Below are 19,369 nucleotides of genomic sequence, written 5' to 3' on the forward strand. Positions count from 1 at the left end.
CCCAATGAACATGATTGCCCTCCCCCCATTGTTTTTTGGAGAAACAAGTATGTGAACTTAGCATGTTTCCTGAATATCTGCAAATGTATTATGGTGTTTTTATGCTTAAGTACAGTCAAAAAATGACATACAGCACCTTTAAACCGTCTAGGATACCTTGCCCCATAGACATCCATTGTAAGTGCATTATTCTACACCAGAGTTATTATAGTTAACTAAAACTAAAAACATTTTCGTTACTTGAAATAAAATAAATTCAACTTATTTTATTTCAGCTAGTTTAGTTTCCAAGGCAAAATTTCTCATTTTCATTTAGTTTAACTTGATATACTAAAATAACTAAAACCGAAATACAAATAATAAAACTATATAGACATATTTAAAAATAACAAAAACTAATACAAATGACAAAAACTTTAACTGAAAATGAACATGAAAGCAGACATAAAAATAAAATCTTATTCAAAATATTTATAAAAAGTATAATCCCAGTGATGCTAAAATAACACTGATCTACACACAATTCTGTTTTTACAAACTGTGGGTCAAGTCAAAATTACTGTCTGTGGTAATCGACAGCATGTCGCTGATGCAGTCGATACCTGTCAGTTTATCTTGTTGTGAACCTGTGTCATTCCTTTATTTTCTAGTGAAGTCAACTGATTTAGTTCTCCTGTTAGCATTTAGTAGGAAGGCCTTTCAAAATGTGTGTAGGTTGCAACTGATCTGCTTTTCTTACAGGTGCTGTTCCGCGGGGAAGACAGAAAGCCTCTGGCGATCTGCCAGGTGGATGTTGAACCGACACCACATGTGGTGGACCAGACCTTCCGTTTCTACCAACCTGAACTCACTTTCCTAAAGAAGGCCATTCGCTTGCCTGCAGCCTGGGACGACACAGCAGGTGCTGCTGATTACAAACATCTCCGCCGCTGTGGATGCACATACATACACACAAACACATACACACACAAACATGCTTCAGTGTCTGCTATTAGTCCTGAACTAACTCCTTTTGTACTTGCTCACAGATGGTTCTGCCACCCTCCATGTGCGCTGCAGTGACCCCAATGTCGTCTGCCACACCACCAACCTGGTGAGCCAATCAGGAGTCACTCTTATAGCAGCCAGCCAATCAGAATTGTGTCATGGCCTGCATACTTATTTGTTTGAGAATTGTTGACAATTCTTTTTATATTCATTTTTCATACACATTTCTTAGTTTCTTTTTATGTTTAATAAAGTATTATTTTTTATTTCATTTTAATAAAATATTTATTCTTCGATTTTTAATTACAGATTATTTTATATTTATTTTTCATAAAAGGCTATCATTACATACACTATAATATTAATTTAGTTTTCATAAAATATTTGGTTTTAGATTTTTCATTAAGGAGTGTTTTTTTGTATTTATTTTGTTCATTAAAGGATATTATTTAATATTTTTCATAAAAGACCATAATATTTTTTCCAGTAGTCCATTAGTAGCAAGTAAAATTAATCAGATATTCATTATTGATTAAACATTAAAGTTAATAATTAATTTTTATTTTTTTAAATAAACGTATATTCTTTTTTTATTATGTTTCATATTTTATTTATTTTTCATAATTTTTTTATTTGTATTTTTTTCCATAAAATATTATTTTTATATTTATTTTTTCATGCAAGTATTTTTTAAATAAAATATTTATTTGTATTTTAATTACTGATTAAACATTATTATTTTATAATTCATTTCCTTGTATTTTGAAACTTTAGTCTCCAGGAGAACCACAGGATGTTTACCTGAAAGTACCTGGTAGCCCAAGTCCACAGATTAGGAAATTCTTCATTATCATTTTCACGTACGTACACCTCCTTTTTCGCCTTCTCTCATATGAGTACATGCATAAAAGTTCACTTGTCGTGTGTTTTTTTTTTTTTTTGAAAATGAGAACCTGTTAATTTTCACTCCTCCAGATGCACAGTGAGGTGTGTGTGTGTGTGTGTGTGTGTGTGTGTGTGTGTGAAAGCCCGGTCCCTGATTAAACCCTTCATGTGTGATTAATGACATTTGCTTAATCAGGATGTCCCATTTACTGTCTGATTGCATCAGATCATAATATTCATTTATTCATCAAAATCTGCGACATCTCTGAGTTCATAATCAGTGAACATGAATAAAAACACAATTTTAGAACTTACACATCACACATCTCTCTCTGGAACTGGAACCAGTGAGAGTGACAGCAAACATAAAGCAACACATATTAATTAAAGGCAGTCAGCTCACTTGCATTATGCTTATACTCTACTATCATCCTGAATGCTATATATTGTATTATATAATAATTAATAATTATATTTATAATATTTTAATTCACAGATTCCTAAATTTAGTTTTTTCAACTGAACCAATTCGACCTTACACTTACATTACACTTACATTACACTTGATGTACCCCCATTTTAATAATTGATTAAAATACATTTGCATGTTCACGAGTTCTCTTTTTGTTTGTTCATGTAGGTCAGTGTTTCTCAACCCTGGTCCTGGGCGCCCCCCAGCACTGCACATTTTGTGTGTCTCCCTAATCAAACACACCTGATTCAACTCATTAGCTCATTAAAAGAAACTCCAGGACCTGAAATGGGTGTCAGATAAGGGAGACATACAAGGTAAACAAACAAATATTTAATATTTTAAGTAACTGTTTTATTTTGATAGTTTTTACTTGAATTTTAATTGAATTATTAGCTTTTCTTCAACCTGTTTAATTTTCTCACAAACTTTCAGGGGTTTCACAGACTCAAGTTTGGGAAACCATGTTGTAATATCTGTAATCTATTATAATAAATATTATAATATGTTGTAATATTTCCTGAACACTCCCCCCATCTGCCATTGGTCATCAAACGGATAGTCACGCCCCAAACTCATGCCATTGTTTGCTCTGTTTGGCTGGTTGAGATACTCGAACAATTTCAGAATGTGCCATACTATAACTTTTTTAAATAAAATAACCTGCAAACCTACTTTAATGTTGAAATAAAGTGTTAGATTTAGTTTACAAAAAATATTTATTTAATATATTTCATAAATTAATATTATTTTAAATGTATATTTCCATAACAGGCTATTATCTTTATAATTTTCATGAAATATAAAATTTTTTCAATCACTAAATAAATCAATTATTCATTACTGATTAAAAATTAATTTTATAAATAATTTGAATTTTTTTCTTATAATTTCCTTGGGCTAGTTGAGAGTCTCCAACAATTTTAGAGAGTGCCATTATATGCAGACTTTTTTTTTTTTTTTTTTTAACAAGATGAACATTGATTTAAAGCATTTTAACATCAAAAACTTCAACGTTAAAATTCTCTTTGCTTTCTCTTTTCCCTTTTAAACTTACAAAAATGAAAATGTAGCTTGTCAGCGGAACAAATGCATTGGTATTCACTCTAATTAGCGAACTCATAATGGACTTAATGGTTTAAAATGATTGAACAACAGACAAGCTCATCAGACACACAGTAACCCATCAAAACTGAGTTTTTGAGCAATTATAATAACCAGGAGATCAATGAGCTGTAGGTTTTTTTTTTTATTATCCCCAACAACAGCTGCTGTTAAGGACAGCTCAGCAACCAAGGACGGTACAAACGTTCTTCAAATTTTGTCCCTTGAGCTTGAGCCCCTCAGGCAGGGTGAAGAGCTCACGCACAAAGTCCTTCATTTTTAATACAGTCCAACTGTAGAAACTCCGGCAGACAGAAAGACATCCACATCTGCAAACCTCCTGCGGGGACACGAGTGCCCACTGGCACGTGAGATGGTCTTAAAGAAAGAGTGAATGAATGAATTTAAAAACGGTGACATTTGGGTCTTTCTGAACATCTCTCTCTTTTGAAGATTTGTGATATGTGTGTGTCTCTCTCAGGGTAAGTGTTGCCTGTCAGGCCCGTCCTGCTATTGTGTCAGTGTATATGAGGAGAAAAGTGATAAAGTGTCTTTTGTGTGTGTGTGGCTCTGTGTCAATCTCTCTATGGCAGTGACCCTTGGCTGGCCTCCCCTGCGCAGATCTGGCAGGTATACGTGCATTACCTGCAAAGGATGGACCTGAGCTGTGTGTGTGGCACTCTGAGCTGGCATTCACTGGTTCTGCACGGCACACAAGCCATTCGCAGGGTCAAGTGCTACACGTCGCATCCCCTCGAGCTGCAGGTACGCATTGCGGGGTCAAAGGAAAACACACTGATCGGGGTAGTGAGCTCTGATGGGAGATTATGTGACCTTTTTTCCTATAATGGGAGAATGATGAAAAATAATGAGATGGTAAGTAAGATGACTAGGTTATGTATATTTTATTTCTCATTTATGTTTTATTTGAGGGGTTTGAATATGATTTTTAAAAGTTTAACTAATTAATTGCATTTCTTTCTGTGATTTAATCGCAATTAATCACACATAACATTTCACTTTTTTGTTTATTTATGTAAAGCACCACTGTAGACATAACTAATTGTTAACTATTTAATAAAGCTCTAATTTAAAAAATATATAATTAGAAATTATAAAACATAAATATATTTGTGCATTGAATCCCCAAATATATGTATAATTGGTAGTTTAAATAATTTAGAAGTTTAAATAATATTTCTTTAATGTCAATTTTTTACCAATCCAAGCCAGTATCTGAAGGTCATATTTAATAAATTCTATAAAATAATAATTATAACCGTGCAATATTTAATTTGAAAGCCATAATGTTTTAGCATTTAATAATCCTAAACTACAAATCATCATAGTGCTGTTTTTGTTTATCATTTCTTAATTACAGAATGTAATATAACAATTTTTAAATTTAAATAAACAAAACAAAAGTGAACCCAATGTTTTTTTTTGTGTGTTCTTTTGAAAATCTAATAAAAAGAAAAAAAAGTGAACCCAATATAATTATTTATTTAAAATTTGTGTTTTTATATGTTAAACAGCCTATATTAATTGCAGAAAGTAATATTATTTTTCCCATCCATCAGTGATTTTACAGGAAATGGATTTAGAGACGCGATTACTCTGAGAAGGTTTTTAGCATGCCTGTTTGTTCAGCCTCTTTAGTCTATATATTTGCTGATTATCTGTCAGTTGCCACTTTAAAGGACTGCAAGGCAAATAGTCGAGTATGAAAATATGTAGTTTTGCATTCCAAAAAACAAGTGAAGAATAGTGGAGTCAGATGCAGTTAAAGTTGTGTGAGCGGGGCATTGAGGGGATGAAAACAATAAAACACTTTTGGCTGCAGCTGTATCATTAACTTCCTGTTTTCAGCACACCTGCAAGCAAAGAAAGCAAAAATGCTAATTCATACAGAAAATGAAAGAATACTGGAATATGTGGATTATACGAGCAACATAAATCTCAAAATGGGTATTTCCTTTTATCCGAAATGTGCAAGCAGAGCAAATACAGCAGCTCCCATGTCAACAGAGTGCTGTGTGCTCGTAGAGACCTTACTGTTGGTTTAATTGGCCGTGTGCTAACGGTATACAGCAGGTGCCAAGAAAGATGATGAGGCAAAGTAGCTATATGTTATGAACTTCAGGTGCAGCCTCATGTTTTCTGAAGTTCTGCAGAGGAGGGTTTCCCTGAAGTTGCTTTATTGCTGTGTGGGTTTTCTGTTTTCTGTGGTTGATGCCAGAAGCTCTGTGATAATTAGATTTGTGTTTTCCAGGTGGATCCAGGTGAAATTTTTGCTCTTCCTGCTCAGGGAGTTCAAGATGTCTGCGTGGGCCTGAGGGCTCTGCGCCCTGGAAGCCGTTTCTTTTACCTCAATGTAGTCGATGTGGACACTCGGCAGCTAGTTGCCTCCTGGCTGCTGTGCATCACATGCCGACAGCCTGTAATCTCCAAGGTGAGTAAGCAAACTTCATCAATAGAGTGCAAAAGGGTTCAAACCACATTCATTTTCTCTATACCTATTTACAGTGCTGTTCAAAAGTTTGGGGTCAGTAAGATTTTTTTATTTACTTTAATACTTTTATTCAGCAAGGATGCATTAAATTGATAAAAAAAAAGGAAGAAGTTTAAAAAAAATTCTATTTCAAGTTCTTTTTAACTTTCTATTCATCAAAGAATCCTCTAAAATATCTTGGGTATCACGGTTTCCACAAAAATATTAAGCAGTACAATTGTTTTAAAAACTGATAATAAGTTTCTTAAGCGTCACATCAGAATATTAGAATGATTTCTGAGGGATCATGTGACATTGAAGACTGGAGTAATGGCTGCTGAAAATTCAGTGTTGCCTTTACAGGAATAATTTACATATTAAAATATATGAAGATAGAAAACGGTTATTTTAAATTGTAATAATATTTCACAATATTACTCTTTTACTGTTTTTATTTTGGGGAGGGGGGGCTTCTTTTAAAAACATTTTAAAATTACTTACAAAAAACGTAATGACTCCAAACTTTTGAATAGTACTGTACAGCATATGTAAATAATAAATATTATTGAAAAAATTATTGTTTATTACAACAAATTAATATTTGTTTTTAAGTTTTAAAATGTACATGTATGTATATTTGTGACTAGATAGATATATAGATAGATAGATAGATAGTTTTTACATCTTTTACATTTTTTAAGTCGAACAAAACAAGTATAATTATAATACGTAAGACATAATACTATAATACAAAAGTACATAACTATTTCATTGTCATTTATCTTCCTCTTGCAAAGTGCTCTCTTCTAGCAACTATACAGTGGGTGCCAATATAGAGTGTCCAAAAAATTGAAAATGTTTCCCCCATAAGTGTAATGTGATGCATAGTCCACAGTGATGGTTTTTCTCAGCTTATGTAGATTTTTAGCAGAGCAATGGCAAGAACTGAATGGGTCTTTAAATTTCAGATCTCTGGCAGAGGATATGGTGCATGAAGTCAGTGCCAGTGATTTAAACCTGACGTTTTTACTTCAGTTATTTTACAGTATGTCTCTCGGTATGTGCTTGAAACTCCCCAGGCATTTGAAATCAGCGTTCCTGTAGATGGAGGGAAGGGCAGCAATAAGAAAATCAGTTTCACAAACCCCTACTCTTCCTCCAGAGTATTCAATCTGCGCACAGATCGCCCAGACCTGCTTCAGTTTAAAGAGGAGCAATTTCAGGTGAGAGAACCCGAAGCTAATTCTTGTTCTCTTAACAGATCTCAAACTTTGTCAGGAGGCCTTGCCGTTTAACACTGAAGAAGAACCATATTTTTAAAAGCCCATTCACCAGAAAGGTGTCTAGAGCCCAGAGGAGAAGAATCTTGACACGCCTCTGTCTAGGAATCAATTTGTGTCTGTCTAAACTGTCATTCTTAGACACGTTTCACAGTATGTGAAGTTCTCTGTATATTGGAGAACTCAATTTGTGCCCTGGCTCCTATCGCAATGCCAGTCCCCTGAGGAAACCATAAAGCTGCGGTCCAAAAAAATGGGACAAAAAGACAGAGATTCTCACAGCCAGGCTGGGAACGTCAATATCTCTCACCTTGAGGGCTCGGAATGATGCGTGTAGGTATTACAGCTCTACGTTAGACTTCAATTAAAAGCTGTTAATTGATTAGGTGATCGATACACAACCGTTGGCTATTACTCCAGATGGAGACAGAGAACATTAATTAGCCACAGGGACAGAGTGTCTCGGATATATTACTGTGGCTTTGGGGGTCACAAAGTAATTCTTCCTGATCATCATTTTGCACAGAAATGGTGTAAAACAGAACGGTGTATAATCTTAATTTCATCATTCAGTGCTCTCATTGATCGCTGTATGGTTTAGTGAGTTTCACATCCCATATCTGGGCAATAAATAGCGAAACAATGTGAAATATGGAAGTGACAGTATTGAACACAATGGATTAATGACACCTCAGTGTCAAATAAAAGCGATGAAACTCATAAAGAAAGTAAATGGCCGGTTCCATTTTCTTGTTAGTCAACACGGCTTCAATTATCTTCTCTCGCACTGGATTTATGGCGTCTATATTTTTGAAAAATGTAGAGATGTTGCTTTTTTCTGTCTTTGAGAAATAACAACTGTGTCATTGTAAAATAGGCGCAGAGCCAAAAGACAACGGAAGAATCGATATGGCCGTGCTTTTGAGGAGATTATGAACTAAATCCTCAACTGTGTTCCATATGTCTATTAGTCAGCCATTAGAGATAATGTATAAAGACGAAGAGAGAGCAATTTCTCTCATCTTCCTCTAAACACTGGAGTGCAATTTCTGTTACCACAAAGCTCAGGAATAGGAATTTATTCATATGACAACAGAAGATTTGGAGTATAGTCGTATAAGTACTTTTCTACTTTTATGGTGCTTTTGCATGGGGAAACAAAACAAAAAGTGCAATTGTCTTTTAGTGTTCCATGGAAGAAAGAAAGTGATACAGGTTTAGAATGACATGAGCATGAGTAAATGATGACAGTAGTGTAATATTTGGGTGAACTTTTCCTTTAATGATTCTTTTAAAACAATGATTTTGCAAACTGAAAATAAACAATTATTTAATAAAATAACATTATATGTTATGTTTATATACTATAAAATGTTACTTCTACATGATATATATATATATAAATATATATATATATATATATATAGTGTAGAAATACTGTATAGAATTTACAGTCTTAAGGAACCATTTATATTGAAAGTTTTTTTTTTTTTTTTTTTTAACTGCTTATGTCTGAAAACTGGCTTTTGATGCCTAAACATTCTCTAGTTTCCAAGATTCGGAAATTGAAAAGTTTTCAGTCAGAACCAGTTTCATTGTAAACAAATAAAATGTTTGATCTGATTCTTTATTTTTACATTTCTGTACTTTCAGTGTGTCTATATGTACAAATACATACCTATTAATTTGCGTGTGTGTGTGTGTTTTAGATTGGGGGAGGGGAGCTCTACACCATCGGCCTGCGCTTTGCTCCGAGTCAGAACCCTGGCATGGAAGAGATTCTCATCTTTATCAATGACAAACAGGATAAGAATGAGGACACTTACTGTGTTAGGGTCCAATACAGATAACACAACACCATCACCCTGCATTACAGCTGCTGCTTTTGCCCACAAACAGACCATAAACCAGCAGATCGATGTGGATTTACTCATATCATGGACGTGTGTTTTTGCTTATACAGTGTGATAAAATGATCCAAATAAGATATGTATTAAAGTACAGATCAAACATACTCTCTATATAAATGCAGACAGTAAGTAAGGTTAACTCCATCCAGCTCATTAAATACACGGAGTAAAACGTCTCTCACGTGTGCTGGAGTAAAGCTACCCTGCTGTGCTGAAGGCTGAAACCGAGAAGAGATTCTCAGTTGAGCTGATGCTCATATCGGTGCTCTTGATGTGTGTGTTTATCGTTACGCTGAATCCCTGCTGTGATGTGTCATTAGCAGCGGAGAGTGGATGGCCACTTGCCCAAAACTTCAGCTCTAGATCTTCAAAAAGTGAGATGTGTTGTATGACCAATTGTTTTATTTTATTAAGTGTTCAGAGTATTACGTTTGCACTCACTGATGATAGAGTGCTTAATTTGGGGGAAGAAAACACAGTCATCCTTCATTCTTTGTACTGTATTTTTTTGTACTAGCATCAATAAAAAAAAGGCTCTGATTTGGGAGTATGTATCTGTGAAGGGTTTCCATTAACATCCGTGGACTAATCTCCTGGCTCCTATTAGAGCTACAGCTGTCTGAGTCTGACAACAACCAAATAACCTGCCAACTAACCAGTCCAGACGTGGAAGAAAGGAGGAAAATAAGAGAGGACCACAAAAGAGAGAGAACGTACAGGAAATATACTGTGGGCTGTGAAAGTCTGAGACCACGTAGAAAATCTAGAATTTATAATCTCATTCAAAAACTGATTGGTTTCATTAAAAAAAGAAATTAATCAAATACACGATTCATGAAATATTTTTAAAGTTAAAGTTTGGCAAATTTAGTTTAAACTAAGCTGTCAGTCAGTAAGATATCGCTAGTTTGGGTATTGGATATTGTTTGATTGATACATTTATCACTACTATTCAAAAGTTTAGGGACTACTTTTACTTTTATTTAGGATTATTTTATTTAGCAATGATGCATTAAAATGATCGGACATTTATAATGTTACAAAAGATTTCTATTTCATATAAATGCTATGCTTTTGAACTCTGAAAAATAGAATCCTGAAAAATGTATCAAGAAAATTGTTGAGAACCAAATCAGCATATTCAATTTTTAAAAAGGATTGTGTGACACTGGAATTGTGCCTTCAAAGGAATACATTAAATTTAGAAACCTATTAAAATAGAAAAATGCTATTTAAAATAGTAATATTTTTACAATATTACTGCTTTTTTTATTTTTATTTTTTCATTTTGAAATAATTGCAGCATTCTTCCAAAAGTCTTCTTTCAAAAACATTATAAAATCCTACCTACCCCAAACTTTTGACCGGTAGTGCATATCTGTCTTAAAAATGTAAAGAAATATTTATTCTTTAAATAACTCTGGTAATAGGGTTGAATTTTACTTTGTATCAGGGGCAAAATCAATAGGCAACACGATTGCATGCAAAAGTTGTTACATGATTTTGTGAAATTGAGGCAGCTTGACTGCTGCTGTTATTAAAACAAATGGGGGATGAACCAAATAAGACACTGATAATTTTTCCAATTCAGCTTTGTTCATTTCATTAAACTTTTTTCAGTCAAATGGTTATGCTGATAATGTAATTTGTAATGAAAAGCATATGAGATTAGAAAAAAGTTAAGTAGAAACATTTTCACTAGTGCTCTCAAACTTTTAGACCCCACTGTATGTATGTGTTTGTGTGCGACAAATTATTCAGTTAATCTCAGGCCTATTGGTGCAGAGGTTTTCTGTATGTATTCTATGTTTATATCCCAGTATTTTGCTCTTACATTTCCCCCCAGAATCCACAATGGCATTACAAACGTAAGCGATCACTCCCGAGGCCCTTTAATGCTTCCTAAAGACCCTGCACTTACCTTGGCACTCCCACTCAAACACTTAACAGCCAAATTTCAATTCTGGTTACATTGTGGGCTTTCCCTCTCAGATGTTGTTCAGAGAGGCCTGCGCTGTCCACAGACTGTTGACACACTGTAATTTTCCCCCCCCCAGTGTATATTCATTTTTCCTCCGACACGCACGCTCTCAGAATGCATAGTCTCTGCAGAGGCAGCGCCTTGATGTTGTTAGGTGTTGCTCGGAGGGCTTCGCTGCCGCTTGAGTGCGAGCAGAAGGAGTAGGAAACGCTATCAAAGACCCAATGAAAATGTATCATCTTCCTCCGAGGTGCGTCACGAGGGCTTAGCCAGCTCCGAGAGTCAGGCTGATTTCGCTCGCTGCGCGCGTGTGTACATACATCTAAGCGCTGGTGTGAAATAATGTATTTTTGGGGTGAGAATGAGAGAAGATTTGAAAGTGTGAGTTTGAGAAGACTTGACCAGAGGGAGGGAGCGAGTGCGGTTGATGGAGAGGTGTTGAGACGAAGGTTAAAGGGAGCAGCTCTCTGGTAGAGTGTAGGATTAAACTCTCCGTCTCTCTCTGGTAGAGAATAGATGATCTCAGCAGCAGTTAACGCAGTGGCGTCTTAATGAGAGATTTGGGTTAACATATGGAGCGTGTTTATAACACGCATCCATTTCCTCCCGTCGTCGTTGACGTCGTCATGACTTCCTCCTCTTTCTATTGATTCTTACCGGCCTGTAGAGGGCAGCCCTTACCATGACAGAAGAGAGAGCCTGAAAGAGGGGAAAGCAATAAAACAATGCCTGGAAACCACATATCTGATGGTGGGTGTATCCAAATAACAGCGCCTGTCTTTTCTATGACACATGCTGTCCCTCACTCTCTTTTTCATTTGGGCTCTCCGAGGTTTCAACTGTCTCTGAGTTTAGGAGAGCCTTTGCAGCAGTGATCCTCAAATCTGGCTCACGAGATCCACTTTCCTGCAGAGTTTAGCTCTAAGCTTTAGATCTGTACTATTTTGATTCAAGTTTAGTACATTCACGGATATTGTGTGGCTCTGGCTGAAAGGGATCATTGCCTGGGGCCCTGCAAATGTTTGTGTTTGTTATTAATGTTTTTGTCATTGTTATTATTTTTGAAGTGCATTATTTTTGGTGAATACTTTTATTTCTCACCTTCGAACTTTTTTCTCATATTTGAGATATTTTTCATAAATTGGACTTTTCATAATTAATGCACTGCAGGTCCACATCACTTTGATTGGCTGTTGACAAGTGAGCTGTAATTCTTAGCTTTTTTATAAATTTACAATTATAATATAAAACTTAAAAGTATAAAAATATATTATATTTAAAATAATTGTTAGTAATTTTATATTGTAATTGCGATGTAAATGTGCAAATATGAGATTAAGATTCCTTTTTAAAAAAGAGAGACAATCTTTTTTTAAATATTTTTTTAAACCACTTCTTTTGTGTATTGCAAATACTTTTGATTAACGGGAGGTCAGTTTTATGAATTATATTTTAAAATATAAAACTTTGCAGGAAGTGCTTATACCTAATATTTTTGGCTTGTCTGTTGTACTTTGTTGAGGTCATATTTCTCAAATTAAGTTTAAGTTTGATCAAAAGCAAATTTGCTGCTGTGAATGGTAACAACAGAGCAAACATGATGACAAACAGGTGAAGATCAGCTGTACTTTACACAACACCAGAGATCCATCCATGTCACAACAAGTCTATAGTTTTAGGAAGTGTTTTGTACTGCCAACGGTACTTTAAATTCAGCTGTAGGAGGTGTGTTTAAGTTTTGACACTTTTAAATGAAATATTACATCATATAATCTGAAGCCATGCTTTCTCGTATTTTCAAAGCCTTAGAACTAAGTATATGAATAATTTAAAAGGATCAACACCAAATGAAATACCTTGAAAATATTTCTCTATGCTAGTGTCAAGTACAAATTCGATTTGAGCATTCATGTCTTGAGAAAAGTTTCTGGCCTTGGTGATTTTCTCCCTGAAGCTTCACACAGCTATATTGTAGATGATGTGCACAAAAGAAAAACAATGCCAAATGCAATATCTCAATCTCTTTTTATTCTTTCCCTGCAGTGCCCACTGACAACAGCCTGCCATTTCTGTCACAGAGACTCCGTCACAAAGGCAGAAACGGATCAGTATTCCTATTGTAAAGATGCAGATATCACCACTCCTCAGATGATCTGTATGCATTTTGATTGTTTATTCTCTTTGAGAAGCACTCAGATAATTACATGATAATTGCAAGTAAGTGCATGATAGAAAGAGCATTTAGCAAATAAGAAAGTCGCAACATCATAAACAGGCAACAACTCTTGTGCATTTTGGAAATGTACTCTAATTCACCTATAATCAAATAAGTCTGGGCTCAGACGGAGATGAGACCGCCATATAGTCCTAATTACAGCTCATAGCACTAATTACAGTGAGTAGTTACCACTCCTTGACTGTAGTAAGACTTTCATTTGCATTTCAATGATGATTACCTAACCATTTGTTTGGCACATTGTTGTAATTTTTTTAATGTTCCGGTGTTGTCCTGGCACTTTCAGCCTCAAGAGTGAAAAAAATAATGTCAGATAAAGTTTAAAATTAGAAAGCTAAAGAAAATAAGATCATGTTGTGCAATATAAAGTCATAATTGTGACTTTATAGCTCGCAATGTGACTTATGTTGTAAGATGTAAAGTTGAAATTATGAGAGCTGCTATTATATTTTGTGAGAGATGAAGAAATTTGAAGTGGCAACAACACCAAATAAGGTTGCAGTTGTCTTTTTTTTTTACTCTAAAGTGGAAACAGGCTTCTATAGTCCATTCTTATATATAATCAATGCGATCAGAAATACTTAGAGTAATTCTTGTTACAATTTATTTGAGTTGTAAAGCTATTTAATGAAACACTTTACAGTCATTACAGGGTTTATGCCATTCTGTTGGCATTTTTTATTCCACACCAAAATTGTGTTAACACTTGTCTTGTGCATATACTGTTGAAACAGTGGTATTTTAATGTTTATGAATCGGCCTCAACCACTTCCACTTTAAGTGCCTTGCAGACTTTTGTAAGGAAAAAATTGGAACTTAATCTTGAGCTAATCAACATCATGCCACAAATGCTGTTGATTGATTTTAACTTGTACTGAATCCAAAATATTAATTTATGACGTCACCTTGTTGTTTGAAATCATCATGAACTTCTCAGTATCTAGTTTTTCATTTCTATATGGAGGCTTTCCGGTTATTCAGCTAGAGGTGTTTGCCCAAGGTTTATGCTGAATCTTAAACATACCGAGCTTCATAAGAGGCATAAGAAATATCTTTAATTAGGTCTCTGTAATAATCAGGCTCAAGCCTAATTAGAGCAGCGCTGGTATTCCATTACTTCAAGCAATGGGCCTGAGGCATAGTCTACATATTAGCTTGAACAAAAGAGCATTCACTGAGCACACGGTAATGAGTGGGATTGTTTGTATATATCTACAGCTGACAGTGCTGTCTCCTTTTACAATAGACATATGCACTGGAATGATAGTTTTGTGATAATTGAATATCTCTGACTGCCCAAGAGTAAATGGTAATTCTTGGATTAAGTAAGCAAATCTATGATTTTTACTTAGAAAAGTGCCACAAGGAAATGTACAGCTTTTAATTGTGTGTGTGTAATCTTAAACAAAAGCTTGGGATTGTTTGATGTGCCAAACAGCAAAAAAAAAAAATACTTGCTTTATTTCCCTTCCAAGTTTTTCTGAATTGTCTTCACCAAGATGAATGTTAGGACCAAAGACTGAATCTACTGTAACATCAAAGCGAATCCAAACTCAAAATTGCAGGTTTCACATACTGTACATGTTTTCTTTACAGTTGTACATGAATATGAATTTCAGAGACTCAGACTGAATTTAATTTAGATTATTGTTTGAATATAAAGCTTAGTGTTTTCATATTATAAAATGACCGTCAATAACACTGCTTTAAGAATGTTTATACTGAAATATGTTGCTGTTGTTGTTGTGTCAATCATGTGCAGTGGCGCAGAATACACTAGAATAAAGGTTTGCTAGAGTTAAAAAGCTGTGTTAAAAATATTTACTCATTAGTAAGGTCGATTTTTAAATGGTTTAGATCCTCATTAGAAGGTTCATGGTCCACAAACATGAGTGAGATGATCCTCACATCCACCTCCACGTGGTTCATGACCCACTCAGAAATGCATTTGTTCATTTTGTTCCATCTCTCTCGGCCACGTCAGCAGTGATCAGATTCTGGTGCACAGTGAAAGTGTGTTTGATCTTTAGCTGATCATTAAATGAAATCTCTGCATGAGTTTTCCATCTATGCTCAGCTAGATATAATGACCTCAAACCCCCTTCAGGGTTTTTTCCCCCTGCATCCCCTGCCTCCGGCATTCCAGTGTTCATTTCCAACAAACTACTGTACCAAAGAAACTCCTAGTTGGGTTTTAATTACAAGGTCTTTGTTTATAGAAACAATTGATCCACACAAGACAAAATGCCCTTTTATGCTACTAATACTCGGCTAGTGTGTTACCCAGCCTTTTCATTGATTCTGACAGGCAGGAGTTCAGGAGGAAAGTCAAGGGAAATGAAAAAGAAAGAAAAAAAGTCTATAAAGCTCAGGTTGAAGGCTCAACTCTCTTAGGAGCATTGTAGTTGAGCTAGCATTTAATCACAGTTACTTATACGCATACTGTAACTCTGCATCTCTTTATAGTTTCCTGTAGCTTAGGTTACAGGAACATGTAATATATTTAAAGTCAAAATAGAGTCTATATGCAATTCTGAATTTATATCATAATTTCGATATAAATGTCTTGTAATTATGAGTTTATACAATTATTTGTTTTTCTCAGGAAAACAAATCCAGATTGTGAGATAAAAAAAACACACACACTTTTACCTTTTTTAAAAAAAATTTATTTCACGGCAGAAACAGGCTTCCGTAGATTTTTGTGTGTGTCTATGCATATATTTTTCAGGGCAGAAGCAAAAATGGGCTATAAATGGAAGGATTGGGAACAAAAGCAATAATATATTCATCCTCTTAGCCTGTAAATGAATCCTGTTAGGGAAGCGCAAATGTTTTATATGAAAAGCCAATCGAAATGAAAGCACTCATGAACTCAAATACATTTTCCATTGTCTTCTCTGGAAAGAGAAAATTAATGTATATGACTGAAAAAGAAAGGTATACATGGATGAGTGAGTTACTGTCTATTAACTGAGTGAACCAGTAGAACAAAATTCATTTTAATTGATTACTCAATATAATTTGACCGTTTTTAAGGAAGTAATTTCTCTCTCTCTCTGATTAAATCAGGGGCTGTTGAGAGTTGGACACCAGAGATTTTCTGCGTCTCATTATGAATGCTGTGTATTGGATGCACGGATGGGGAAAATGAAGTGGGCGAGTGGGTGTAAGTGTAAGCGCTGGCGACTGTGGGTGCAAACTGTCTGTCTGTGCATTATTTCAGCATAATTACAGCTTCACTCCTTTCATGTTTGCTGTATGTGTGATTATTATACAGATGCGTTGCATGTTTCTCCGGACCCTGACATACACAAGCACTTCTGAGGAAAAAAGCATTCATCCACCACAACGACCAAGCTGAAGTCAAAGGTCTGTGTTTTAAATAGTGATGGGTCATTCATGAACGAAAGACACAGGAGGGTCAGCTTTCTCATGATTTATCTTTGGCTGCATTACAATAACTTCCTGATCAAAGATTGCGTGTGAACGTGTGCAGGGAATTTGGCTATTGAAAATATAACGTTTCAACTCAAATGAACAAAATGTCATTTTGCTAAACAAGACTAAATGAGCGAGTTTATCAAGATTGAATCTGACAATTATTACCAACAGCTGAACAGATGAATTTTGTTAGACAAGTGACCATCTTGCTGTATATTTTAATCACATAGTAATGCCTAGATATTCTTGCAATCACACATGCTAATTACAAAATACTGAAATAAATATTTTACTGGTGGCTGAGATATTGACACTATAGTTTCAGAACCACACAGAACAGGTTTTGCACGTAGCACCACTCACATTTTCTTCAGAATAGATGTCTAGCTTTCTTTTAAAGTATGTGTTTTTTGAATAACGAGTCATACTTTGCAGTGCTGTGGGCCTCAGGTGTAATTATCTCTCCAAACATAGATGGTAAATGTGCCTTTGCTGTAAAAAGCCAGAATAATCAGGACATGAGACAGCAGAGTTACTCTGTGGATGATGACCGAGCTCTGTCTGCTGCTAGATATTATTCACTCCCTCTCTGTCTGTTGAGATCATTCTTAATTCGTAATTATTATAAATATTGAATCATTAGAATTAATCATATATATGAATTCTGCATTCAAATTTGTTGCATGAATGAGCATGATACTTCTGAGGATCAGATGTCTATTCCTTCAGAGGACCGAAAGACTCTGTTGTTTCACGAACAAAGAATGGCACTTTGTAAAATGTTGGACGACAGAGACTGGGTCACAAACCTTTGCACACATGCTATCGTGCTACGTCTCATTTTCTGCTCTAAGAAACAGAAAAAAGCTTTTCCAGCACTTTACGTTTCGGTGTCCTGCCAGTAATTGCGTAATCCCTGAAAAAAGGCTGCAGCATATTGCTGTAGAGCAAAGACGGGGCGAGTTTTACCGTCCCCTCGGATTTCAAAGTTGTTCTGTGAGCATAATGAAATCTGACAGATATTTCTCAGCACTGCTCTGACACTGTTCTACATGGAATTAATTCCAGAACAATCAGATTTGTCCGACCTTTCATGCTCTCTCCCAGGACTACCTAATACACGGCTTTTCACTTTCCCTTCTATAACCCAAGACTCAGCAGTGTGTGTGTTTGCGTGTGTGTGTGTGTACTGTGTGTGAGTGTGTGTGTTTGGAGGCAGCGGAGGAGGGGGGGAAGGGACCCGTAGCCGTCATATGATTAAGCGATGGTGTTTTTTAATCATTGTCTAGATTAGTGTAATTAAGGAAGCATATGGATGTACACCTGCTCTGGAGCTCCGTGAGTCACAGCTCTACATAAAGATCCCTCACTCTCCCACAGGTCTTCACTTAAACACTTTCCTAAGGCTCACTTAATGCTGACGCAAGCATGACGTGCAATTTACAACCATCTTTTTTAAACGGATGACATAAATGACATAATTCCAACATTAAAAGGGAAGAAGAAAAATCTCATAATCCTAATTTACTCAGATTTCTAGGAAATCTTGTGCAGAGAGGGAGTGCTGACACTCCTTTTTAAATTCAGCTGTCAGACTGAGGCAGGCATGTTTTAACCCAACTAGATCAAACTACACAAATAATACATTATATGGCATACCTGACTCCCTAGTAAGTTATAAAACGTAAAACAATTCAGGCTCTAGAACCTGACTGGATAAGTCACAGAATGTTGCTTGGCAACCATAAGCATCCTTTGCTGAATTAGCAGTATAGCTCTTATTTATTATTTTGTATTTATTTCACTTTGCTGAAACATGTCTATTGTTCTTGCCATTTTTAAAACCCAATAAGAGGCTGTGCACTACTGTGATTTTATTATAATTATGGGGGGTTTTAGGTTTTTTAACAATGCTCCTTAACTCATTGTAATGAGTTAAAATCATTGTAATGCTTTGCCTCTCATGGCTTATTGCTGTATTTAATCGTACACCAGCATTTAATGATTTCCCATCCGAAATTGCATATAAATCAAGAGCAGGGTTGGACAAAATTCAGAATTAAGAACTCTCTTCCTTTCAATTCATGAGAGTGAATTTAAATTAAATTTGCCACACACAACAGAAAATGTAATTGGCATTAATCAATTAAAAACAATTGTGGACAAAAATGGAATTCTAATTCAAAGAAACTGAGTGGCATTCTGAGAAATCAAGTGTTCTTCCACCCTGCTACATATATGTATTAACTATAAAGAAGAATATATATTATTATTTTTTATTTAGTCTACACAGTATTTAAAGTTTGCCAAGTTTGTCTTTTCTAATTAGAAAGTACACATATTGCAATGCCATTATCTGGAGGTTTTTAAAAATATATTTATGTGATTAGAGTGTTAATGACTTTTATGATATAATATAATGACAAACATAATTCAGAATATCGCAGAATGGGATCTCCAGATGTTGCGAATGTCACTGCATGATTTGTTTCTTGAGCGGTGCCTCATTTGACACATGCTGTGAAGACACAGATGTGTACAAAAAGCCTTTGAAATGGGCTAATACTGTTTAAGTGAGT

The 19,369-nt window shown here is 35.2% G+C and overlaps 1 protein-coding gene across 1 annotated transcript in view; it reads left to right on the forward strand.

Moving 5' to 3' along the window:
* The window catches only part of nphp4 (nephronophthisis 4), a 163,441-nt gene extending 153,786 nt beyond the window's left edge, over nt 1-9,655 (forward strand). The window contains exons 23-29 of the mRNA XM_016559763.1: nt 742-901; nt 1,029-1,093; nt 1,762-1,847; nt 4,042-4,213; nt 5,721-5,900; nt 7,019-7,162; nt 8,929-9,655. Of these exons, the coding sequence (XP_016415249.1) occupies nt 742-901; nt 1,029-1,093; nt 1,762-1,847; nt 4,042-4,213; nt 5,721-5,900; nt 7,019-7,162; nt 8,929-9,069 (948 nt within the window). The 3' untranslated portion in view covers nt 9,070-9,655. The remainder of the gene's footprint in view (nt 1-741; nt 902-1,028; nt 1,094-1,761; nt 1,848-4,041; nt 4,214-5,720; nt 5,901-7,018; nt 7,163-8,928) is intronic.
* Nucleotides 9,656-19,369: the final 9,714 nt, after the last annotated feature.

This window comes from Sinocyclocheilus rhinocerous, unplaced genomic scaffold, assembly GCF_001515625.1.
Source record: "Sinocyclocheilus rhinocerous isolate Xijiao unplaced genomic scaffold, SAMN03320098_v1.1 scaffold558, whole genome shotgun sequence".
In the NCBI taxonomy this organism is placed as follows: domain Eukaryota; kingdom Metazoa; phylum Chordata; class Actinopteri; order Cypriniformes; family Cyprinidae; genus Sinocyclocheilus; species Sinocyclocheilus rhinocerous.